This window comes from Polypterus senegalus, chromosome 6, assembly GCF_016835505.1.
Source record: "Polypterus senegalus isolate Bchr_013 chromosome 6, ASM1683550v1, whole genome shotgun sequence".
Lineage (NCBI taxonomy): Eukaryota > Metazoa > Chordata > Cladistia > Polypteriformes > Polypteridae > Polypterus > Polypterus senegalus.
The window spans coordinates 111,819,654-111,846,608 of record NC_053159.1 but is presented as its reverse complement, the minus strand read 5'-3'; the positions used below and the strand labels follow the sequence as shown (position 1 = coordinate 111,846,608).

The 26,955-nt window shown below is 36.0% G+C and overlaps 1 protein-coding gene across 2 annotated transcripts in view; it reads right to left on the bottom strand.

Moving 5' to 3' along the window:
* The window catches only part of LOC120531404 (carbohydrate-responsive element-binding protein), a 101,124-nt gene that overhangs the window by 30,360 nt on the left and 43,809 nt on the right, over positions 1–26,955 (bottom strand). For both annotated transcript variants that reach the window (XM_039756790.1, XM_039756792.1), the window contains 3 exons: positions 8,584–8,732; positions 5,499–6,105; positions 4,412–4,485 (listed from right to left, as the gene is read on the bottom strand). In XM_039756790.1, the coding sequence (XP_039612724.1) occupies positions 4,412–4,485; positions 5,499–6,105; positions 8,584–8,732 (830 nt within the window). The remainder of the gene's footprint in view (positions 1–4,411; positions 4,486–5,498; positions 6,106–8,583; positions 8,733–26,955) is intronic.

Sequence of the window (26,955 nt, the reverse complement as noted above, 5' to 3'; positions counted from 1 at the left end):
AGCTAATCCCAGCCAGCACAGGGTGCAAGGCAGGAAACAAACCCCAGGCAGGATGCCAACCCACCGCAACCCCATAATATCACGGTTACTAATTTTATATTTCCTTCTCAGAGCACTGTTTATAGTGTGACATTTTTTTAACTTTTCAACTTATATGTATTCCAGGCAAGACAAAGGTAAAAAAAAAATGATTAAATGAGAAATGACAGCATGTCTCAAAATGAATCTTGATTGAAAAAGATATTTAGTGAAAGTGTATTATAAATTATTAATTCATGTTGTGTGTCATTAAGGTACTTGAATGTTAATTTTGGCATGTAGCAAAAAGGAGAACAAGCAAAATAGAATTCCAACAACATTATCTAAAGAAACTAATGTAAAAAGAAAAGGGAAAGAAGGAGATAGAAACTTGTCAATGATTAAGTGAATTACTATGAAAAAACAGAACTGCAGTCATAGAACTTATACTTACTGAGACCTTCATATCCCTATTTTACTTATTATTATTACTATTTATCAAACTTTTGAAAGCCATTAAGGTTTTAGGATACCTAAAGTATTACAGTCTAATACATTTCTTTGTGACTTATTCCATGTACATACAGATTTTAGAGTGAAGAAATATTTATGACATTTTTATGGGTTACCCTTAAACTGCCTTAATCTGTATTACTGTACTGTGACTGATTCATTTTAATGTACAGTAGTATCTAGTGTTGATCAGCGAATTTTATCAAAGTGTTGTTCACAACAAATATACTGTACTGTGTTTGCGTTTGCCCTTGTTCGCCAGACTATTTACTAATATTTTGGCTGGTTTAGGAGAACTTTTTTACCATCCCATAATGCTTTGCGTGGTCAGCGCAACATCCCCTAGAGCTGTAAGAGCCAACATTGGATAGGACCGATCACCCCCCGTGGGTTCATAATGTTGATCATTTGCATTACAGACTATTTACAAAGCTTGTGCATCTCTCACTCAGGTCTTTCTTCTTTGATCTCACAGAGGCACGGTCACACAGTGGTTGGCACTATGAAGAGCACACATTCGTGCTCACAATTACTATCACAAGTCTACTGGCTGACACACTGCAGATCTGAACACTGGGAGAAACTCAGGTTTAGCAGAGAAGACTCATGCAGATATAAACAGAACATGTAGACATCATGGAAACCAAAGATGCTAAAGTAGCTGGTGAACTACTATAGTATCAGTATTAATTCCAGTGATTTACATTGTACATAAAAAAAAATGCTATAAAATGTAAAGCCATAAAAGCACATTAATACTGTGTATAGTAGGTAGACTCGATTTAAGAAGTTTAACAGATAAGTAAATAATGCAAGTTCTCAAATTTTATTTTTACGAAACATACACAGCATAAATAGTGAATCATCTCTGCTTGTCACTAATGTGCAGGTCATTCTTCGAATTCCACATCAATATAATATGCATATAATTATGCATGTATAATTAGCCACGTGAATATAAGAAACAAACTTTGAAGGAGCCTGATGATCCCCCCCCCATTTCTAAACACAGGAGACTCTATGAAATAATAATAATAACGAAAGATTTATTACTATTTACATTATTTTTTTGATGGAGGCAAAAGTAGAACAAGCCAGCGGCTTCAATCATGACACGCCACTTTGAATTTTCTGCCTTTAACTCTTTTAGGGCTGTTTTTTTTTCCTTTTCTCCCACGGTTGAATATTTTTTCAAAAAACTCAGCTTTCTGAAAAGCACACAAAGCAATAGTTTCTCACATAACTTAACATAAAATATCTGTTGCTGCGATCATTGCCCTTTGTGTTACCGCAGCAGCAGCAGCAGCAGTGCAGGGGTGGCGGGGGAGGTGAGCTGCTGCCTGGGTGTTTTCTGAAAAGCACACAAAGCAATAGTGTCTCACATAAATCAACATAAAATGACCTACTGACTGTTAACTATGATTTCGGCATTTCTGCTTTGTTTTGGTGAAATATACATTTGCATTTCTTTGATCTCACTGAGGCACAGAGGTGCAGAGGTTGGCACTTTTGCCGTACTGCTCAAGTCATCTTTTTGGCCACAATAATCAGTCCAGTTTGGTTGGCAGATGTTTCCCTAACCCTCAGGAACTCTTTAAAGATGATTGTACCATTATAATCCGGTCAGCTCTACAGTAGTTAATTTAGTCAGTCCCCACTGAATTCAGTGCATTTTGCTGGTATTCGGTGATATTCACGAACACTTCCATCATTTCTCCAGATGAGGTGAAGTGAACAACAGTGAGTTTGCTCATCACTAGTAGCACCGAGTTTCAACTTATTAATATGCGTCATAGATTTTAACACTTCTATAATTTTACCTTTTATTAATTTAAGTTAATTAAGTTTAAGATAAATAATGAGACTTTTTCAATCTTCTAAAATAGCTGAAATAATACTGTATTTGTTATAAGTTGGCATATTTATTCATTTTTTCTATGTTTAATATTATAGATTTAGTTATATTTAAATTCATTCTGATAGTTTTGGAGTCAAGGAATCTATATCTAATGCATATCTAACAGTTTTTTGAAATATTGCTTGAATAAGTTTTAGTAAATTATTCTGGGTCATTGCCACCATTTTGTGTGTTATGTTTGTCACCATTTCCTATCACCCATCATTAGGGTGCCTCGCCATATTGTTAGAGGTGGGATTTAAGGTCAGTTATTTCACGGGTTTCCTAATCATAGATTGTGGATAATAAACCTGTGTTTTAACTAAACTCTTGCTAAACTCTTCGATATTGTATGTTTGGCTTTTGACACAGGCTTTGATATCTTAACTTTGATTTTTTCTTCTCTCTATTGTTTTGGTAAAATACATTTTATCATCCACTCTTTATGATGACATCTCTTTTCCCAGTCCTACTCTTTATTACTGCTACCTTCCATTGCAAATCAGTATTGAAATAAACAATCATTCTTCACACTTCCATTCCGTAGGTATTTCCTAGCTATGCACTGATTTCCAAAAACATCTCCATAAGGTTTCATATCATATATTAGTTAAGCAGTTAGCAATAGTAAATGTGATTCTAATTATATATCAGAATTTAGCCTTTTAAATCATTCAAGTACTATTCCTGGTAATGCTGGTAATGTTTCCTACAGGTAGAATGTGATTTTCAACTTCTTCAAAGATGAAAACCTAAGAAAAACAAATTTATAATATATCCATCCATTTATTTTCCAACCCGTTGAATCCGAATACAGGGTCACGGGGGTCTGCTGGAGCCAATCCCAGCCAACACAGGGCACAAGGCAGGAACCAATCCTGGGCAGGGTGCCAACCCACCGCAGGACACACACAAACACCACACACAAGGGCCAATTTAGAATCACCAATCCACCTAACCTGCATGTCTTTGGATTGTGGGAGGAAACCGGAGCGCCCGGAGGAAACCCACGCAGACACGGGGACAACATGCAAACTTCACGCAGGGAGGACCCGGGAAGCGAACCTGGGTCTCCTAACTGCGAGGCAGCAGCGCTACCACTGCGCCACCGTGCCACCAATTTATAATATATGCTATTTCTTTTTTTTAGCGTTATTCCTTTCTTTCTTTCTTTCTTTCTGTTCTTACAGTTTACCTACTATGTTAATGCTAAAACAATAAAAGGAACTCATTAGTCCAACTTTTGAATTTTCTGGGATGTTTTTTGAACTGTTTTTATAAGATTTCTAATTTCTTTTTTAACCGTTGGCTCTCTTGTGCTCATGAGCATTAGAGTTAATCGCCATAAAAATGTAATTATATGGCAAAGTGGTCTCATAGGTACTATGTCACAGAATAGTGCTTTGTTTTTTGGTTTCTTTTCATTTTATTATGCTCTGTGTTTAACTTACTTTTTATTTTCCAGTATGTGTGTGTGGATGTATGACAGAACTGTATGTGAACAGGCCACCTACAAACACTATAAGCTTAAAAAAATACAGTTTGCTCAGTTTGCTGTTTTGACCTAGCAGCAAAGTCATAGTACGTTATCAACAAACAGACTCATTTTCTTGCTAGAAAATTAAAAATAAGACTATAGAAAATGACTGCTGTAGAGCATAGAAAGAAACAGTGTACCAAGAAATAAATGAAGAAAAGCAAAATTAAGGAAAAAAAATTCTGCCTTTACTCTTTACCCTCTTTTTCTGTTTGAACATGTGTGACTCTTATGCCACTCTTGGTGCCATTATAACTCACACTTCCTGATTTTGAAGTCTAATTTTGTGTTAAACAGCATTTTTTATAGAGTTCTTGCACAATTTGGGAAGGGGTGTTTGAAAGGCCATTACAGAAGGGATGGCCATTATTTCAGATGCACACAGGATGTTTTATTTCCTCTATTGAGCAAATGTGACCACATTTAAAATAAATACAAATGCTCACTGGTGATTTTGGAAATGCTGCCAAGTGGGTTTTAACCTCAGAAAATGAAGCATCTGGATTTGTCGCTGATTTACCTATAAGAGAAAGAAAAGTGACTATTAAATAAAGTCCAGCCAAACAGCAGCAACTGTAAATGTACTGATATGGTGAAATGCTAAACTCACCTTAAAAGAGGGACACAATAGAATATTGCTTTAGATTATAATAATTATAAACTTCCATTAAACTCTCTTATAATTCCATGCACAGTCTATAGGCAGTTGGGATAGTTCAACCTTACTCCTGTATATCAATGACAATGTGGCTGTTTCATAAAAGTGATGTGTAAGGCCCCTTTTGCCAAACTTCATGTTTTATAAAACCTTACAATAGCTTATAAAAATGCTTCATTTCTGGAGGAACAATGCTTAGGACAGCTCTCTGGTTAACTAGCTGTAGTGTAAAGTTTGTAGTTTGGGCACTGCCAATGTAGACATAGCACGTTCTCTCAGTGTTTTTTTGAGCACATCCAAAAGAAGTGAGGTTTAGCTTAACTGGAGGCTGTAAATTGGTGTGGTGTAAGTGAGTGTCTGTCTGGGCAGAAATCTCCTCCAATAAGCTGGCATCTTATCAAGGTATGTTCTTTTCAGCCCTATAATGGAGAAGAATGAGACTGGATAATGAAAATATGTGTGTGTGGATGGATGCTGTAATATTGTGCTTGCTAGGAGCACTCAAATAAACATTTATCAGGGAATCCAATTCTGATCAATTAAAATTTGAATACTGTTTTTAATGTTTTCCCCTAATAAATAATAACTTAGCTAGAGCTAACAGCTAGCTGGCTGTTAAGTATTCACATTTTAAACTACTACTGGCTTACTGTGTGACCATGACCAGGTCATTCTATAAGCTAGTACTCCAGAGGACGCATTATATAATAATTAACCCAAATGAGACAAGTAGGCTGATTTGTATAAAAACACAGGTTAAATAAAATGTGAATTATATGACAAATAATTTTATTATGATTAGAGAGATTATACTTTTAACATTGAAAATTGGAGAGTCAATGTGTCATGTCTACTGAATTAAAGCTATACTGTACCTTCTGAAAGCAGTTTGGCCAAGCAACTGCCCTGTACCATTATGCTTGGAGAGAGTACATATTCCGACTTGCCAGTTTGGATTGTTTGCTTACACTTGACACCAGAAGCTGGACTTCTTCTTTCTGGAACAGAAAATCTACAAGTTCCTTGATTTGAAGGGGTTCCTGCAGATACAGAAGGTTCTGACAAAGACATAGATGAAAGAGTCATTGGAGGGAATACACCAAAGTTGTGGGAGCTGGAAACCAACTGGTGAGATGTCCAAGGAGTTGGTGCAGAGGTAGTTCCTGTGTAAGTGATGACTGATGAGGTGACACCTGAAGAGCATCTATACTTTGGGAAAAGGTCTGAATAGGACGAAAAGCAGGCATCAGCAACATTGGATGTGGATTGCACTGCATTGTTGGCACTCTTGGATTGCTGATGGCCATAGAGTGGGGATTCTGGCAACACTCCCATTGGATGGAAATCATACAAATGCTTGTAATGAGTGGCTGATTTATATTTAAACTCAGTGTTCACATCTTCCCGTTCATAAGAAATTTCAGGGCTTAGTGGACCTCTGTGGTATCGACTGTGAGACATGCCATCAGTGTTGACATTTTCCTGTCGGAGTGGGATAAAGAAATGTAAGTATGCAGAGTAGGTATGCTGAAGATATCACAAATAAATGCACTGCTCTTGTATTTCCAAAAGGTTACCTGAACAGCATTCTGTTTTGAGTGATGCCAATATAAGTTTAAAAAGTCTAACCAAATAGCAAAAATTGTTTTTTGAAGAGGAACTTTTAAAACAGATCTTAAGTCTACATATTGTTGTCCGCATTGTTTAAAATTCTAAAAAAGCAGAGACATCTTGTATTTCCCAGGCATGTCAGTCCAGAAGGCAGTACCTGTATAATCTAGTCTATAGCCAAGAATCTGAATTCATTAATCATGCACAACGCTGTTCTTGAATTCATTACCATGATATTAAAGATACCTTCTGGACAATTCCCGTCTTTGCCTCAGTAACCATCCATTCCTTTTCTGAATCTAAACCTTGCAGTATATTGAGACTATCCTGGCAATACTGGGATCAACACACTAACCAACCCAACAATATCATCAGAAGCATCAGAATAAAGCAAACGTGTAGCTTCCCATTAATTAAATACACACATATATGAGTTGATGAGATGTAGGATGAAAATAGAGTGTTTGTAGGAATGTGAAAATTCTACGCAAACATAGACTTGGCTGGAAACTGAAACAATCATGTAGAGCCAAAAATAGGCACTGTTGTAAAACTGCCAAGTGATTCAAATTAGATTGAAGTTCATTCTGTATACTACTGTAATAAAAATAAATAATAACATGATTGTCATAACTTTAGTAATTCTAATTAATAATTATAAATATAACAGTAATTTGTTCTGCCCAGGAAGCATGCACTCTGCACTCATATAGCTCATTGCCGCACCACCACACGCCGAACCACCTCAGGATCACAAATTGGGACCCAAGCACAGCCGTGCAATAGGTGACACCTCAGCACCACACTAGTTTGAATGGAGGAGAACAATGTGAGTATTTTTTGCAGTGGCTGGAGTGCCAATCCTGCCACCAACCCCCACGTTTTCCCTGCAGGTTGGAGGACCGCTTGCAGGGCCCGATGCAGTTTAAAGTAAAAGCCATGACTGAGCAATTGGTGGAAACCTAAAATACATGGCCACTAAATGTATAAAGTAAGGATTCTCATTAAAAAACTCTCTGAGAAGGAAGCATACAATAAAATAGTAAATGACTCTCTATCCTAGCTTACTTTCATTAAGAAGAATTTCTTTATCACATAGGTGGATAGTTAATTCACATCCAGACACTGTAATGTCCTGCACTATAGTTCAGATCAGCAACATATAACATCTTTGTCACTGATTACGTTTGAATCAGATCTGAAATTAAATCACTGTCTAATGTAAAAGTTATAGGGCCACCGAGCAATTCTGTCTTTTGTTGGCATCCTGGTGATATTATACAATTGATTCCCATAATGCTCCTAAAAATCAATGACCCAATCTAAATCCAGAGCTTACAGCTAAGCTACACATGGTAGGGCTATCTTCTGTGACAGGTCTAGATTCATGACAGTTATTTTAAAAGTAAAATGAAATCTATGCATGTCAAACAACATGTTTGTGTTGTATTTGCCTAATGAAATTTTACATTTCAATAGAATGTTGACCTTTGAAACCTGCACACATCCAGAAAGTAAAATGATGGAAAACAATTGAGTCAAAAGATGTTATACCGAGCTCCTCAGACTTGTGGATGCTTGCTAGTGAGCTGGTGGTGGATGTGAGACTATGATGAAAGTGGACTACAGAGGCAAGAATCATAACAGTCATCAGACAGGCAGAGATTCAGACACAGATTTACAGTAAAATTATAAAATATTAGGCAGAAAGAAAAATCAGAAACAATGTTGAGAGCAGCAGCAAGAGTTATAACACAGTAGAATTCAAGCCAGGACTATTAAGTTTGACTCAGTGATAAGAGTGCTGTGACAAGGCTTCTAGTCTTTTAAAATACAAAATGTCACTAATGAACTGTGCCATAAGTAACATGTTTAGTGACCCTTCAAATAAGTGATGTGCCATGGAAGAAAATACATGTGATAATCATGACTGATGGTATCACCTGGGGAAAGTAGACTTATAAAGGAGCATGGATAACTGCTGATTCATTTGGAATCTTTCTGAATTTAAACATATGTTAAAGAGCTTCCAAAAATTCCAATTTTGCTTTAAAGATAAAACATGTATTGATTACCCAGAGATTTTGAACACTTTACTTGTTCCCAGCAAAAATCTTAATTCAGTGCTCAAAAGTAGAAAAAGAATTACATTCAAGTGGGGAAGGAGTTTTGAGCAACATATTTTGAAGTCTATCACTGTTATGAGGTGGTATTCAGCATGTCCATAGTTATTGGAAGGGTTAGGTTTAAGTCTAAAGCAGACCAACCTACACCCTCCAAGAAGCATCTTATTTTGCAAAGTATTTCAAAGTTTAACAAGAAGCTTGATAACAGTATGAGTATACCAACCTGTAAAGGACTGTTTCCCATTAGCAAGGAGTCTATTTGAACCGAAGAAGCTGCAGGACAGAACTCACTGCTGTTAGTGCCTGAATAACAGCAGTATCCAGGAAAAGCCGTCTTGCTGTGTGGTTGGTTTCGATTATTCATAAAGATATCTGCAAAAGAACCACATTATCTTGACAAAAGTATACAACTTGGATTTCTAAAAAGTGTTTCAAATAGCATAAAATAATATGCTTCTCCATGGATCAGGCATTTAATCTTCTAGAAATATTAATTGTACTTGTTATGGCTTTTAACAAGCTCAGGCAGCAACATGTAAAAACAATACTCTGTTGGAATACATACAGTATAACGATATATACATTCTCATATATGCTTCATCCAGTTGTGTGTCACAAGAGCTAAGAGCCTATCTTGGCATTATTGTGTGCAAGGAAGGAACCAACCGTGGACTGGGTGCAAGTCCACCCAAGAGCATTTTCACACAAACAGCAACACTAGTACCAGGTTTAGAGTTGCAATTCACATTTATATGAAAAAAGAAAATGTAAGTACACCGAGAAAAATGCACACAAACGTGTACAAAACACAAATTCAGTACCAAACGTTATCAGGACAAGACATGAACCCATAACTCTGGGGGTGCCCTACCCTCTGTACTACCATGTCAATTTTGCAAGAACCATACCCTTGCAGCATTTACAAGAGCTGCAATGATCCAGCATGGATACAAGAGTTTACTCAAAAAATGTTTAGATCCACAAATATCTGGTTTGTTAATATTAAAAGAGACATTTCCATGGATGAATCTCTCATTTTGACAGGCCAGTATTCAGGAATTTATCCAGTGTGTTAACAGGAAGAAGCTGAGAAATGTCAGTTTAATGATGCTGTTTCCAAGTGGAACACATTTCATAATTTTGCCTTGGGTTCTAAAATGAAGTAGCTTCTGGTCTTGGTAAAACTGTTTATATGAGAAATTCTGCCTTAAAAGGAAATGATTTCAAGTGTACAGTATATTGGATCCTGAAACATTAATTCTAAGGTCATTTCCATTTGGAATGTATATTCAGATTTTAATTTGCTGTCTTACATGGCTTTTTCTGTTGCGATTTAAAGTCAGGAGTGAAAATTTACTGTAAAAGTTGGCAGATTTTTTGTTTTGCCCACTATAAACTCCCAATTTACAAAATTTGCTTAGCCTCAAGTGTTTTAATACTTTTCATAACACTTTTGTGTCCATTATGTGTACAGAACCTGGTTGTGATCCACTTTAGCTTTCTGCAATTTAATTATGTTTGATTAAGTAGTACTGTGAATTTATTAAGGAGACAAGCTAGTGCATGTGGCTATATTTTCTGTATCCACTAACATTAATGCTAATAATTCTCGTACTCAGGCAAAGCCCACTTACTTCATGACAATTCAAATATTGAAAAATTATATTTCTGGCAATTTATTAGTTCAACACAATATAAAATAGTTAGTTAAATTCAAGCACATTTTCTTGGAATCATTGGGCTTATATAATAGAGTAGCCAAAATGCCTGCCATGATATCACTTCTGGATCAAACATATGCATGCAATGCTGATAGTGCCCTGTGGTCCATACACAAACCATTGAACAAAATGTGAGAATGTAAAGAAGGACTCCTGTTGGGATCTGGTGTCTCAGGCATGATGAAATGAACACGGGGCCTCCTAAAGGTATTAAAAAATAGGCCAGGATCTTCACCAGGATCTGGCTTTAACTGCCAGATATCAAGCTGAAGTTTTGTGTATTATATGCTTTATTATTATTTATTGTTGTTTTTACTTTCTCATATACAAAGTATAGAAAAAGTATAGTAATCATGGAAAAATTCGACCTTGAGAGTTTGATGAATCTTGACATTTTAGACCTCCCTGAGTCTGAAAATACAGTTTTTTGGAATTATGTCTGTGTGTGTAAACACGATAGCTCAAAAACGCAACAAGATAGATAAATGAAATTTGGCATTTGGTTGTTACATCAAAATTGTAGATCTGTATTAACATTTGGGCCAAATCCATCTACTGAAAGTGGTACTTTACCTCAACACATACTATTTTTTTTTATTCAGGCAGTTACAGAGTTCGATTTATTCAACTTTACTTTTATAATAATTGTTCAAAATATTATTCATTTGATTTGTTGTTGATGTTTCTTTAATGTATACGAGAAAGTCTAGGGGAGACCACTCACGATTTTTTTGTTTGAAAATATTATTTGTCATGCTATTTCTGTTGATTGCATATGTAATTTTGTAATAATGTACTGTCTCTTTAAATGTAATTATCTTCCTTGTTTCTTGTTCCTTGCGGGTGAAGCGCCCTCAGGATATTTATATGGGTAAGAGACAGCTCAGGAGTAGAGATCATTGTTGTTTGCTTATGAGTTTATTGTGAGTATCACTTTTTATGGTGAGATTTTCTGGGTATTTGATTATTTTTCACTTGTTTTAGGATTTCTGATTACTGGACTGTATAATGGGACTTTGTTTATTAGGATTGCCTTTTAGGCCACTGGCAACTCTTTTACTTCATTTTGAGGCATTGTGGCATTTTTGATTTTCAAATAAATATTTTCTTTATTTTTAAAGACTTAGTGGGTCTCTTCACCCAAAGATTTTTTGTGGTTTCCTTTCTCTGAGAGGCACTTTTGATAGTTATTTTATTTTTTAGGCTTAAATCCCTTTTGGGCCTGCAAACACTGAGGAAGACCAGTGGAGTTGGATTAAGACCATTTTTGTGGAGCTTTTTCAGGCAGATAAATGAGGCCTAGCTTGGTAAGTTAAGCCTTTTGGAGGCTTTGCACCCCATTCTTGTTATTGTTCTGAATCCAAATCATGATATTCCTCCAGCCAGCAAACTCTCACTGCTATCTGTAGCCTGTGGCCTAAGCAAGGCCAAAATGGGAAATTGGCTTTGAAAAATCAAAAATGCAACGAAAGTCTCAAAATATGCCAAAACATTTTACAAAGGAGAGAGAAATCGTAAAAAAAAATTGTGTGGTTTGTAGACACAGTCCAAATGTAACTTTAAAAAATTAGACTTTTAGGCTTTGCCCCCTTCTTGCTTCGCTTGCCAACTCCCCCCTCCCAACCTGCACTATGCGCCCGCCACTTTGCGTCTCTGCTGCTCGCATTTGTGGAATTCACTTTCACCAAACAACAAATCTTTTAATTCTCGCGGATACACCTCTTCTTTGGGAAGAAACACCACTTTTCCCTGATGGCAACACGAATTAGACGATTTACAAGCCTCCAACTTAAAGTTTAAAACCAAACAATATATTTTCGCTGTTCCATTATTTCACTGAGTAATAATTTCAGTTTTTTGCGCTAATGCGATCTTTACTATAAATTTTTTGAGACTTTCAAATTTTAGTACTTTCATTATCTCTAACCTGCTCTGCATGTGTATCGCGTCAATGTTTTTGAATTCTTTACAACATTCTACTTTGTCATCTACTCTTTGTCTTTTATTTTCGGCCCTGGGCTTGGTTAAATCTCTTGGCACAAATTCTCACCACATGGGACGTGAAAGTATCTCTCTGAAAAAGTTACATCTCGTCCAAGGCTAAAAAGTCTTGTCTCTTCCTAGGATTTTATTATTATAATAGAGAGATAAGGAAATAGCAAAGCATGCACAAACAGGGCATAAAGGGTTTGCCTAAAAGGTGATCTGAGGTAAGTGATTCACAATACACAATCCCACAGCAAATCCAAGAACATGCAAGAAAATCCAATAAACCAAAAACTCCAAATGACTCCTACAATATTCAGTGAACTACTGCTGGATCCTTCTCTCTGACCTCTATATAAAGGCAAATGGAGGACCCAGCAGCATTTACATCATGGTGGCCCCGCCTTATTGGGTTTCATCCACAAAATATAAGATATGGAAGAACATTTAAAAATACAGTACAACAATGCAAATTAATAAGCAAACCTAAGAGGAGTTAAATAAAAACATAAGAAATAATAATTCCAAATTAACCAGAATAATATCAAAACACACTGTAATATAACACCTCCTTGGTGGCGTCTTTAAATTTAGCACGGTGCCGCTTAGCGGTAGGTGAAAATCAACAACCAGTATAATTGTTATGTCAAAGTACTGACAGTTTTTTGTGAGAGAATGTATAAATAGGTAAATGTCAAAAACAGGTGATCACTAACATGAGTGCCAAAGCCAAAACAAGAAATATAATTCATGATCAAAAATTCAAGAGCAAAAAGTAAAAATACCAAAGGTATGTTAGAATAGAAAGTTCTTTGAGAAAAGGGGTTTGAATCCAGATGAAAACTTGGAAGACCTTTTAAGTTATTATGTCATTACCTGCAGGTAATAAACTGAGAGGACACACTCCTAATAATGCATGAAGCTACCAGCATTTAGGAAAATGCAAATTAGCTGAAGAAGTGGTCCGTAATATTTTATAACTATGAAATTGAACAGAAATGTAAAAAAATAAATATCACATTCAGTCATCCAAATAAAAATATTAAAGTTAAATATAGTAACAAAATCCTAAAAGTTATATCTTGTTAAGGGTGCATTTTTGGCATTGGTCCTTTTTTTATTACTACAATTGCCTTTAAGGCAGCAAGTGGTACTGGACATTTCATACATCTCTCTCGTTAGTGCTGTATGGCCTCAACTGGTAAATGTTCAAACTGGAAGTGCAAGTGAACAATTTAAAACAAAAAAACAACACATGGCAGTCATCATTTTAATGTGGGTGATGACATTCAAGTCCCATTGCTAAACCGGGAAGTTCAGGTTGCACATGCGCACACACCCAAGAGTATAGAGGCCAGTGCAGAACCAACTGATCCAGCTCCTCAGCTAGAAACAGGCTTGCAGCGCTCAGCCCAAAGACAATTTTACATCCTACAAGAAGCATTACTTTTCTAGATAAGTCGTTACTTTGAGTGTATAATAGAAATACTGAGAGATGGTTTTTACTTATTTTGCACAATATTTGGCGAGGCTGTGATCGATTCTTCCTTACTGCAGAAACACCATTGCTTATACCGTATTTTGTGTTTGTACTCCCCTTTTCTAACAATTGTTACATTCTCTTTTACAAAATTTCATTTTTTTTAGTTTTATTGTACTTATTTATATGTAAAATTAAATTCTTCATTTATAATATTAAATACTTTCATATTTAATAATTATATATTTTGCCATTTATAATGATTAATATTCACCCTTGGCCACACAATATTTTTGTTTTTTTATATTTTTATTATGAAGTTGTTATATGGAGGCATGGTGGCGCAGTGGTAGCACTGCTGCCTCGCAGTTAGCTTCCCGGGTCCTCCCTGCGTGGAGTTTGCACGTTCTCCCCGTGTCTTTGTGGGTTTCCTTCCACAGTCCAAAGACATGCAGGCTGAGTGCATTGGCAATCCTAAATTGTCATTGGTGCGTGGGCTGACGCCCTGCCCAGGGTTTGTTTCCTCCCTTGCGCCCTGGGATTGGCTCCAGCAGACCCCCGTGACCCTATAGTTAGGATATAGCGGGTTGGATAATGGATGGATGGACTGTGTTATATGTTCATCCATCCTTTCTCTAACCCGCTGAATCCGAACACAGGGTCACGGGGGTCTGCTGGAGCCAATCCAAGCCAACACAGGGCACAAGGCAGGAACCAATCCTGGGCAGGGTGCCAACCCACCGCAGGACACACACAAACACACCCACACACTAGGGCCAATTTAGAATCGCCAATCCACCTAACCTGCATGTCTTTGGATTGTCGGAGGAAACCGGAGCGCCCGGAGGAAACCCCGCAGACACGGGGAGAACATGCAAACTCCACGCAGGGAGGACTGTGTTATATGTTGATTTTGATTATTGTGCAGCAGCTTGAGTTAACATTGTTTTTTAAATCTGCTATATATAAAAATATACTGTATAGTACTTGCTACACTACCTGTTGAAGACAAGTTATAGAATACATTTTAAAATATTTGTTATTTGGTATCTCCTGCCCTATGTGTATCTTCAGCCTTCCTCATATGCCTTTTCTCTGTATCCTTGTGTGCCTCAATCTCTCTTACCCTGCACTATCTCTCTCGACCATGTTCCTGTATGCCTCCTTCCCATACTCTGTACTTTTTGAGGTACCTTACCTGCCTCCTGTCCACTTTTTGACTACCACAAATGGTAGATGGGCCCCTATTACTCACTGTGAAAAAAATCACATATTCTTGGAATCACATGTATTCTTTGAAGACAACACTGGTTGTGCCCCGTTTGTATTTAGCAACCTAACATCACCCGCTACATTATTCACTTTGTAGTTATTAAAATGCTCCATTTTAACACCTTTCTTGGAAACAAAAATGGTCACAATCAGGAGTTGAACTTTGCACTCCTAACATATCTTTTCATTTTCTCTACCACAGAGCCACCAAAGTCAAACTGACCGATCAGGTTGCTCAGGAGGACTGGATGTACACACCCCCCACACACACACATAGACAGCAGCATTTTATTATGTCGTAGATTGTTTCTGTAGAGTCTGTATGATATCCTTGAATCTGCATGGCTTTTCTCCCACTTCCCCAAAAACAGGCATGTTAGGTTGATTGCTGAATCTAAAATGGACCCAGTATGGGGCTGTGATGGACTTGTACTCTGTCCAATGTTGGTCCCTGCTTTGCATCCATTGTTAAAGTGTCAGGCTCTAATTTGCTGTGACACTAAGCTTACTTTAGAATGTTATTGTTATTATTATTATTGGTATTATTTTTATTAAAAAGAGTTATTTTATGTAACATATTATCAACCTGTGTAAATAATTTAAATAAAATGCCGGATGACACTAGCATAAAACCCCATTGAAGACCTGATTGGATGAAATGTTACCCTGACCAGTCCAGTAAATTTAGAATTAAACTGATAATTGACCTTTAATTCATCTGCATCCTCTAAGAAAACTACGCCAATGGAAACTCACCCTTTTTTGTTAAATGTCACTTCATGCACTTCTATTTGCCAAGTCTTGCAACATTCAGTGGCTTGTGGTCAACCACTTCCTTTTTTATCTTTGTCAAAAGCCACCATGAAAGATCAGCCCATATTCTGACCTTCAGATAAAGGGAATCCTACAGATCACATTACCTTAAATTAGGAGGGGTCAATGCACACAGGGATGGTTTGAACCGATAAGATCTCAATTCTAAAATATGCACATATTAATAAATACTTATTGTGCAGGCAAAATACACCAGCAAAATGTATTCATTCCTTTCATTCCTAAGCCTATTTATCAAAGGTTAGGAATAGACAGTGTCAATAGATTCATTAAAAGTCAGTCCCAGTTTTTTTAGTATTTCCTTGAACAGTTTCATGAAATACAACATGCATAGACTGGAAGTGATATATTTGATAGCCTATTAGATATGATGACAAAATCTGAAATAGGCCTCTACAGTATAAGAGACAAGCCCCACTGAGTCTGGCAAATGGTTTTTTATCACTGCCAGCACCTTTTAAGCTATCAGAGTATATTAAAAAATGAAATGATGGCTCAACACAAAAAAATAATTAAGAGTGTACCAAGAAACAAGATGAGGAGAAATTATACAACATTGTAAAAGAAAAGTGAGAAGGATGAAAGGTTATCAGCAAAAAGATCAAAATGAATTAAAAACAAACGCAGTATAAACAAGTAACTGCAAATTGAAATGGCCACATAATTATAATCAAGGAGCCATTTCTTCACACCAATGGTTGTGGGAAGGCAGCAAACTGTTTCATTATGTAGCTGAAGCAGAAACCTTGATAACTTTTAAAATATTTCTGCTTAAGGTGTTGAGCTAACTTAGTGCCAGCAACACACTACACCATTTCAAGCATGTGTGACAGATAGGGGGCGCTGTCGCTCCCTTGAACCCTTGTCCAAGATGCCAGACACGAAGTAAAAGTCCAAATGTTGACTTTATTATTAACAAACAGTGCACGAAGCACCCTCCTGTCCACAATACTCATTAACAATACAATAATTCTCAATAAACAGACGCGTTGCCACCCTTCCACCCAGCTCAGCTCGCCATCTGGGAGTTCCCACAGTTCTTTTATAGTCCCTGAAGTGTTTCCCAATCTTCAGTCCATAATTCCTTATCACTTCCGGGTCAGATAAAAAGTCCTTTTCTTCACCCCGGAAGTACGTCATCTCTCCAGGGTTATAGGGCACAAACGACTTTCTGGGCCTCCCTGCAACGTCCTCTGTTGGCCCCTGTGGTATTCAGCAGGGCTGTAGAGGAAAACACCATTGTCCATAATTCCATGCTGGTATCCGGGGCACCTCCATGCTGCAGGGAGAACTCCATCTGGCGGCCTGGGGGTATTGGCTGGGATGAAAAGCCGGCCATGGACCACACATGTCAAACTTAATGACTGCAGTTGCTGGACTGTCGCCTCGAGGATGATAAAATACGTCACTAGGAATTGCCCTGAGAGCTTTCCTCATCCTGACAGCCAATTAATGTATTGCCTAACAGTGCCTGTGCTTGTACAAATGATTTTTAAGTACAGCGAGTTCTTCTGCAATCTCTTCCATTTCTTTCTTCATTTTTCATTCTTTTGTGATACAACAAGCACAAGGCTTTCATCAGATATGCCTCTCTTCTGTTTCCAAAGTCCAAAACACCAATGTTTCATCTTTGTTTTACAGTAATTGGCATTATATGCATTGTACTTACAGATGAGCACTCGTTGATTGCCAGTTCTCATACACACACAAGCCTGCTTCATTGACATAAGACCAAATCAAACTTTTTTCATTTTGTCTGGCCTCACCACAGATAACTGACTTACTAGACATGTCAGTCAACAAGATTGGAAGTCATGGAAGCCCACCATGATGGCTACTGACTTGCTAAGATTATGTAAATGAAGTTTGCAACTTAAAAACCATTGGAAAAACAGCTCCTTTTAGGCCATAATGGGATAGAAAGAGTGTTGCTTCTGAGGGCTCTTTTGATACAAATGGATTTGTGACAATGCAAATGTCTGGACAGGGATGGATCATGGTGTGATTGCTTGACAAAACAGCTGCTATGTTAACTAGAAATAAAAGTTGATGTTATAGGGCAATGTTTTCCCCTTTATGTGAACATACTAATGAAAACCTAAATTTTGTATTATAATGTACTATATTGAGATTAAATACTAATTTAATAAAACGGGCATCTTCTATAGTGCCTCTGAAACAATATGAATAAAAAATCAATAGATGCACTTATGGCTCCTTAATTAATTATCACATTTTCAATCTTCTCCTTAAGGTTCTTAGAGAGACACAGCGATACAGTATCTGCTACAAGGCAGGAACCAGTCCTGGATGAAATGCCAGAGTGTTGCAGGACTATCTCATACATTACACCCACACAGCAGGCCAATTTGCAATCTTGAATCTTTGGGATGTTGTTGAGAACCAGCATACAAATCAACCCAGGAAACATTTAAATATTCTTTTTAAAAAATGAAACAACCATAGTTGTAAAATAGTTTTAATGACTACATCTGCTTTGCCATCATTTAGCCTTTATTTACTGTGGATGTTTGTTTTGGTGAGGGTTTAAATTAAAATATACTACATGTAAAGATACTGACAGCCAATTGGAACTTTAAAAATGCAGAAATGGGTGGGTGTGTTGGAGGTGGGGTGGCAAGAGAAGAGGAGTCACTGGTTATTGTAACTCAGCAACCTAGGGTGTGTAATAATTCTTCCATAGTCAACCCACTTCTTGTCAGAGTTTGGTATCTGAGTGCTTTTACAGTAAAGCAGGGAGTGACTCATTTCAGCACAGTTGTATCGTACACGAGTTACCATTAAAAATAGTAGCAAATAAGTTCTTGACCTTAGAGCAATATTTCCTGTCTGTATTCATAATAGATTGCTATGAACCATGTATATAATTCCCGTGACCCTGTATTCGGATTCAGCGGGTTAGAAAATGGATGGATGGATGTATATAATTCAGCAAACAGGAATATCCTCAATTGTTCTGCATAATTTGTCTTATGTATTCATATTATACCATCAAATGTATTCAAGCCACATTCATTTAGGAGCTTTTGGTGCTAGAGTGAATGGAGTGATCAACAAAAGAGGAAACAATTATAGCATGATGCTGGCTAATAATAAATAAAAGCAATAACGTTTATTCTGTATATCTGTGGTAAATCATAGGACCAGTTCTGTATAATGTCAGTTCCTGATTTATTTCAATTTGACATTCATCATTTAGTACCAACATGTTATTGCAGATTTCACATCATAAATAAACACCAGTATTGTTATAGTTATATCCAAAACTGAATGTAAAAAAAATCAAATCATACTGTGGACAGGATTAAATTAACTTCAATTAAATGCCAATATTAAATTAACTTTTGAAAGTATGTATATGAAAAGAGAGTTCCAATATACATGATTTATGCTTTTAAAGATTTATTTAACACTGGATATGTTGCTGTGTCTGTTCAGATTTGGACAGTCCCTTGTTCAGAAGCGAACACTTTTGGAAACTTTGCTTCTAGCATTATTATTGTTCACTTCAAGTAATCTGCAAGATGAAGTGAAGTTGTTCATGTACAGGCAGGCTTCTGTTTAAAGACCTACTAACCTAGATTCACCTTTACACCCTACCTGCACGGCTGAGTAAAGCACCTGAAGAACTTCACTAATTAATAAAAGTCAGCTTCGTAAGCTTCTTGCAAAGTGAAAGAATCCACACGAGCAGCACCTGACATACCCTGTTGACTATGAACCACTTAAAGTGACCTTGTTGTGTCATTCCAAACCCCAAAAAGCAGACAAGGAGGTTGAGTCTATACAGTGGAGGTGTTTCATGGCAGTAGTTTTGTACTTGGGTCTTCTTAAAGTGGTAAATAGATCATTAAAATACAAGGATATGTTTAAGCTTGACAGAAAAATGACTATATTCTTTCACAGAACACATTTTTTAATGAATGTGCTTTAGGTAAATTTTTTTCTATAGATGTCTGCTTTTAGAAATAATAATAGATGACTCTTCATTAGCACAAGCTTTACATGACACACCTTGTTACACTGCTTTCCTAGGGAGCGATGGCTACCTGGATCCTATTTGGAAGGAGATTTAAGTTAAGTATTTATATTGCAGGAAAGTTTAGCAGAGTGACTGATAAGAATTTGATTGCAAACAGCTAAACTAGTATCATTACTAAAGAAGACAAAATTAAGGTCCTAGCATTTAACAGACAAAGGTTTGATTTAAGAATGCTAAGTATGAGCTGCTAAAACAAAGCTCAAATCCAAGTAGTGATTGCAGCCCTATCAATCTACAGAATACACGTGGACCAATAGCTGACCAGAAGACATGTACATATCCAAATACTGCATCAAGTTTGGACAATTATGTTGATCTTCAAGTATGAAAATCCTGACCACATCCCTGACAATATCAATGTACTGCACAAATTCCTAACGTAGGAAATGAAGATCTTTTTGTTTTTTATTCTAGATGCCAACCAGCTACAATTGTGCCAAAATAAGAAAAGAAAAAGAACAAAGATCAAACCAATTCAAGAACACAACATAACAGGAAAACAGGGTAGCCAGTCATTTCTAGTTAGTGGAGAACACCGGAAAGCATAGCACTCTTTCCATTACTTTTGGAGGAAGCTTTCAATAATATTGTCCCATACAGTTACCACTGGCTAGTACTGCATGGATGTTTACTAGACATGTGATCCTGTCTTGTAGTCATAAGATTTTTGAGGTTATTATTCACAGAAAATGCATGAAGCCAAACAGCTTCAAACTGCACAATACATCAACACATACAGTATGCATCACCCTTACAGTATTTCCCAATTGATGGCTTTCTTATTCATCCCTGCCTTGTATGTAAAGTGGAGGGGCCAGTGCTACAGAAGCAAACCAAGACAAAACCAAAGTTGACTCTCTTTGCTAACTTTCCCAGCACAGTGTGCATTGTACGTGTTTGAAAACCTCCGTATATTCTGTCTAGCACATTTAGTAGAATAAAAAGAACCTATCTGTAATGCATGAGCCTAAAGCATAAATTCTTGTGTCACAGTAAATAGAGCACCAAAAACATCAAAGTGTTGTCACCCAATTAATAGGTAATTAATAATTCTCCTCTAAATGAGTCACGTTCAATTATGGTTTATTGATTCTTTTTTGTTTGTGTTACTTCTGCTTTATGAGGAGGCAGCACCACAAAATTGAACTACATCTTTTTGTTCCTACATTTGTCTTCCACAAAAATGCTGGCATTAATAAGCACCCCAGGGCTGAGGTATTGTGCATTATTTTACATTTGCATTACTCATATATTTTTAAAAATTGTTACAGTTGCTTTTTGGTAGGAAAGAATAGGCAACAATGATGTTCAATCAATATTCAACACATCACTGTGGTTTGTGTATTCAATAAGCAGTAATTCACAAAACCTACTTATGAAATATTATTTTTTTATACTAGATATACTTTATTTACACATAGTATTATTGTTATTATGTTAATGTTGCTTTCTTTACTTTTTATATGTTGTATATTAAACATCCTTGCTTTTTGCTTTCACTATTATGCTGCATCACTGTGAGAATAGTATTTTTTAGCCTCTGCCAGGAGAAATGCCAAGAAACATTTTTGTTTTCTGCAAATTGAAACAAAAAGGGGACAAAACTCCTAGCTGAAAACTCATTGGTTTATTGTTGTAAAACAATATTATTTTAAAGGTATGAGAAGCGGTAGAACACTCTGCCCCTTGAAAACCCCACAACCGCTGAATTCAGGGACACTGATTCAGCACAATGGCTGACCTGCTCTACTCTGAGACTTTCCAATTATAACTTTATACTCTTTATACTAATCCACTCTCCAACAGCCCCTGTAGACGTTAATGGCTGGGGCACTGAGAGCACCTTGGCTAACAAGTAAAGAGATAGAAAGAGGCAGAACTATCAGTTTAACCACTGCAGCTGCATTCATTTCATTGAATTCCAATGGAGTCTTCCTGGGAGAGCCTGATGTAGATTATAAGGTGAAAGGTTGTTAAATACAAGGTAAGCATTAACTTGTATTATTTGTGTTGTAATTGTTTTTTGCTGATGTAGTTAGCACTTCGTTGCCATTTTGGTTTTTGGTGGTCCTGTAAGAACTAACTTTGCACAGTGCATTTCCCAGCAGTGACCCTCTACTGAACTTAGAGCTAATCACTCTATACTCTATGCAGACAGACAGACAAACTTAATTTTTTTGATATTTTAATCTTCAACTGCTTTTGCCATTTAAGCAGTACATCATTCTTTCCATGTTATTTTTTTATTTCTTTCTACTTTGATGTTCAATATACTTTCTGTATTTCTTCTAATGTGGAATGCAATGTCAATGTCAGTTGAGTTTTTTTTTTTTTTTAAATAAACCATAAAAACATTGCTGTTCACTATAATTACATAATCATACTCCCATTTTATCTAGTCAAGTCAAGTCGGGGAGCATGCACTGGTACAGTGTGTTGCCACACTCACTACATACATTTTATCTAGAAGCATTCATTTTATTCTCGGAAGTGTTTACAACTGCATAATCTTACCCAATGGATAATTTTGCTTATTTAATGTTTATTTACTCAAGCCTGTTCCAAATCCATATTAAATATTCTATATCATAAAAATATTGGTAGTGAACAAGGTTTTGAGCAGGACATAGGCAGATACTTCAAGAGTGGCTGCTCTTAGCTAATCCTACCATTCTTGTTTCTTATCTGAATTCTACATGTTGAAAAGTCAGAGTATCCATGTCGGGATGGAAAGCTAGGTAACTGCAAGGCACCCTCATACACTTGCCCTCAGTCACTCTTGGGTTAAAATTACAGTTGCAAAATGAGTAAGGCAATACTGTACATATATTTTAAGAATCTACCCTTACCACTTTGAAGTACAGTTAAAACAATTTATCTTTATTCTTTACAGAGTCTTTTATGATGCTAAAGATTATTGCATGAAACTTTCAAAGAGACATTCTTAAACAAGGAAAGCACCAGTTCTCTTTTTAGAATCACACTCTGAATCACATACAGCATCTTTGTGGTCCAAATCCACCCTAATACTATAACCCACTGTAATAATTAATAATTAAAATACATACTGTGACTCTTATTGACTCAGATTATTTGTAGTTCCTAAAATTGCCTAAACTAAACTTATTTTAGTTTTGTAGTTATACAAACTCCTTACTTTACTTCATACTTAATATTCTGTATGGCTGTGAAAACAATTACAAATGATTCCTGAAATCCTTACCTTGTGCATAGAAATCCAGATGTCCTTCACAATACTTGTGAAAGGCTAAGTTCATATTTGCTGCTTTTAAATGCATTGCTTCCAACACTTCTCACTTTTATAGTTACAGATGCTGAGCAAAAAATAGATTTCCTGAAGAACAGACTAACAAAAGAGGAGGTCCTAAAAGCTTTGAGGCACTATGCTGTTTCAGATTTGCATTATATTCACCTTCATTTTTTTTTCTCAGAACTTCTAAAACTAGAATTTGTACCATAGAAAAAAACAGAAGCATCAATGACAAATGATATTTTAGACAAAGTCTGTATTAAATATACAAGCAAAATGTATAATGAACACAGACAAAATTCTGTTTATATAAAGGTTTGTCTTCTGTCTTGTATTTCTAAAACTAGAAATCTTTCTTTGGAGAAGCCTGGAACATCAATGGCAATTAACTCTTTAGAAAGAATATTTTTTAAATATCAAAAAAAAAATCAAAATGTATGATAAATGTAGAATATAGCTTTTATTCCAAACTATAAAAACCAGGAACAAGAAATGGACAGAGCATGAAAAAGTCTGATTCCTTAGAATAAATAAGAGAATACATTAGTATAAATGAGTAATAGAAATGGTGTGGAAGTTCTCAACTTTAAGGCACATTATTGTGGTTGGTTTTTACTATGCACCTTTATTTATGTGTCACATAATTTACTTATTTTTATGTTTACATTGAAAATATAGATGCTTACCTACTTTTGGTCTACTATAATCAAGTAATGATTACATCTGATTTAATGCATATAGCCCATGCATGCAAATTTATGCAGAAAATGTATGCATACATTTTCCAATCAAATTTTCCAATTCAAGGTCATAGAAAGCCTATGTCTGCCCTGGCAGCACTGTGCACAAGGTGGAACCCAACCTTAGAAACCCAACCCAACCTCTTTTGCCCAGAGGGGACTGGGCGTTCTCTTGGTCTGGAACCCCTACAGATTTTATTTTTTTCTCCAGCCTTTGGGTTTTTTTTTGTTTTTTCTGTCCACCCTGGCCATCGGACCTTACTCTTATTCTATGTTAATTAATGTTGACTTATGTTTATCTTTTATTGTGTCTTCTATTTTTCTATTCATTTTGTAAAGCACTTTGAGCTACATTTTTTGTATGAATATGTGCTATATAAATAAATGTTGATTGATTGATTGATTGAGAAAGACCACTATTAAAACCTGTTGTGACCCATTCAGTCTAGCAACGAAGTAGGGCACACAAATCTTATGTGTTGTAAGGGGAGTTTTGAAGGGCATAAAACAAGAAAGCTGATACATTAACATCCAGAAATTGGCAACCAAGAAAAAGGTCAAAATGAGCTCAAAGTCATATTAAAACAGGGTTAAAGCCACATGTCACAAAGCCTCTAAAAGAAATTTCCAGGGATACGTTTTTTATCAAGTTAGTCAAAGGTCCTTCCTTTTCATATCATACACACATATAACCATGCCTTCTAATGTACTGATCCCCCCTAGTGAGGCAGAACACCATGCTGACCAAAATCCAAAAGTTACATTTTTTGTTCTGCATCGCCCTGTTTATAGTTTCCTCATTGGTTATCATTTTCCACAGTCCCGTACCTTTGTCTTCTTTATGTTTTATTTTTTCCACTGGCCCCTTGCCTTTTTTGTATTCATTTTTTACAGGGATGTGGCCTCTCATTAAATTACAGCTCTCAGGTTCTGTAATTATTACGATTACAGTTTTCTGAGAGGGCTACTTAATGTACAAGCTGTAACGGTCATTTTGCTGTGGCATTAGTTGCTTTTGCAAGTTTGCTCCTCCACTTTTTTTTTCTTTTTTCATTTTTATTGATTACTTTCATAATTTTCTACCTACAATATATTATTTACTGTATTTTTGTTATTATTTTTCATTTTCCTACAACACCATATTGTGGCTCTTTGCTAAGGCAGTTGATAAGTGCACGACCCACACTGTGCTACAGATGACATCATTGTACTGCAAGTATACAGTAACACATATTGACGCTTGTTGTGATTCAGCGGCACAAAAATAGCAATAAGGAATCCCAAACACTAAATTAATAGAAGCCAGACAAGAGCTCCTCTAAACCTGGGTCACACAGACAAGCCTCACCACAGGCAGCCTAGCCCCAAATTCAAAAGGCAGACTTTGTGGCCTGCACAGGCCCAAAGTGAGGCCCAGGCTTTTAAAGGTCAGAAATCTCAAAATAGTCAACAATAGTGACTATAAACCCCTGGTCTTTAAGACAAAAAAAAATTAAGTTAATTTATTCCATAAGAATATTTTAAATAATGTAAATAGCAGACAAGACAGGCAAAAAATATATACAAATAATCAAAAAGGTTTTGTATAAAAGGCAAAGCAAAGTTATTCCATAATCCAAGAACAGAATCCAATTAAACAGAGCAAAATGACAAAGAAGACCAGAAAATCCAAACAATACACAAGTGATCCCAATCCAATAAACACTCAATGATACTGTGAAGGACCATATCCAGAATATACAGGGTGTCCATAAAGTCTGTGTGCAATTTAAAATAGTTGTAACTTTGTAAGTATATGTGATAGAAAGAATCTGTAAAAAGGATTAGAAAGAAGAAACACATTTTTTATTGTTCTTGTTAATTTTCAACATGTCCACCATCATTACTAATACAAAAGGTAATACGATTCTGTAGTTCTCAGAAAACATTTTCAAGCCGATTTTTCAGTAATACCAGCAATCACATCAGTTATCCTAGCTTGCAAGTCTTCTAAGTATTGAGGTTTGGTTGAATAAACATTAGTTTTCACATGACCCCATAAAAAGAAATCCACTGGAGTCAAATCTGGCGAACATGAAGGCCAAGAAAATGGTCCACCTCTTCTAATCCATCTGTTAGGGAATTTCTCATGTAGAAACTGCCTAACATGCAAAGCAAAGAGACAAGGAGCACCATTTTGTTGAAGCACTGTATTCTCTATCAGTCCTAATTGTTCAAGTTGAGGAATAAAGTAATTTTGCAGCATTTCTACATAGCTATCACCATTAACAACACGCCCTTCAAAAAAAAATGGCCCTATGACTCGATTTTTTCCCAAAGCACACCACATATTAAGTTTGGGAGAATCTCTTTCATGTTCAATAGACTCATGTGGATTTTCAGTTCCCAAAATACAGCAAAAATAAAACTTCTAAATACAAAAAAAAACTAGATACATCAAGCTTTCTAATCCTTTTTACTATTCCTTCTAACACATATACTTACAAAGTTACAACTATTATAAATTGCACACAGACTTTACAGACACCCTGTATAGGCTATGGGCTGTCCTCTCAGAAGTAATGTCACGTGGATACACCTCTTCGGAGTTCCAAGCAATAAAACACAATGGACTTTAGAAAAGAGACATATAAAAACAAAGAATAATACCTTAAAGAAAATATTCATTATAAAACATAATGTAAACAAGAAAGCAAAAATATAATTAAAAACAATATTTACAAAACATTTGAAAAACAATAAAAAAGTTACAATAAATAACTACAAACTTGAGCCAGAAATGAAACTCTGGCTGTATTGTAACAAAGCTATTCAGTTATTAGGTTTATTCCACAAAGCTTTTGTCTTATTTATTTGTGTGTTCTTTGTATTTATGACTCTGCTTGATTTTTTTTTTTTGGTCAAAGATTTTTGTTTTCTGTTTCAGCTTTGGTTCCTGATCATATTGACACTATTTTGTTACTTTTCTTTGGGTCTCAGATCTGCTTTTTTTAACTGTCCTTTTCCTTTGATTACCTGATAGAATATTCATTCCTTTTTATGTAAGGTATCAGCACTTGAGACTTTAGCTTTGAATTCTTTGGCTCAGAAAAAAAAATTAGCCTTTGGGATTTTGAATTTGGAACTGTGAACCTCAGGTTCGTTTTTCTGTTCCCCGTATTAATTTATGTTTGTATGATTGCTTCTTTAAAATCCATTTTTCTTACTTGATGGAATTTGTTATTTTTT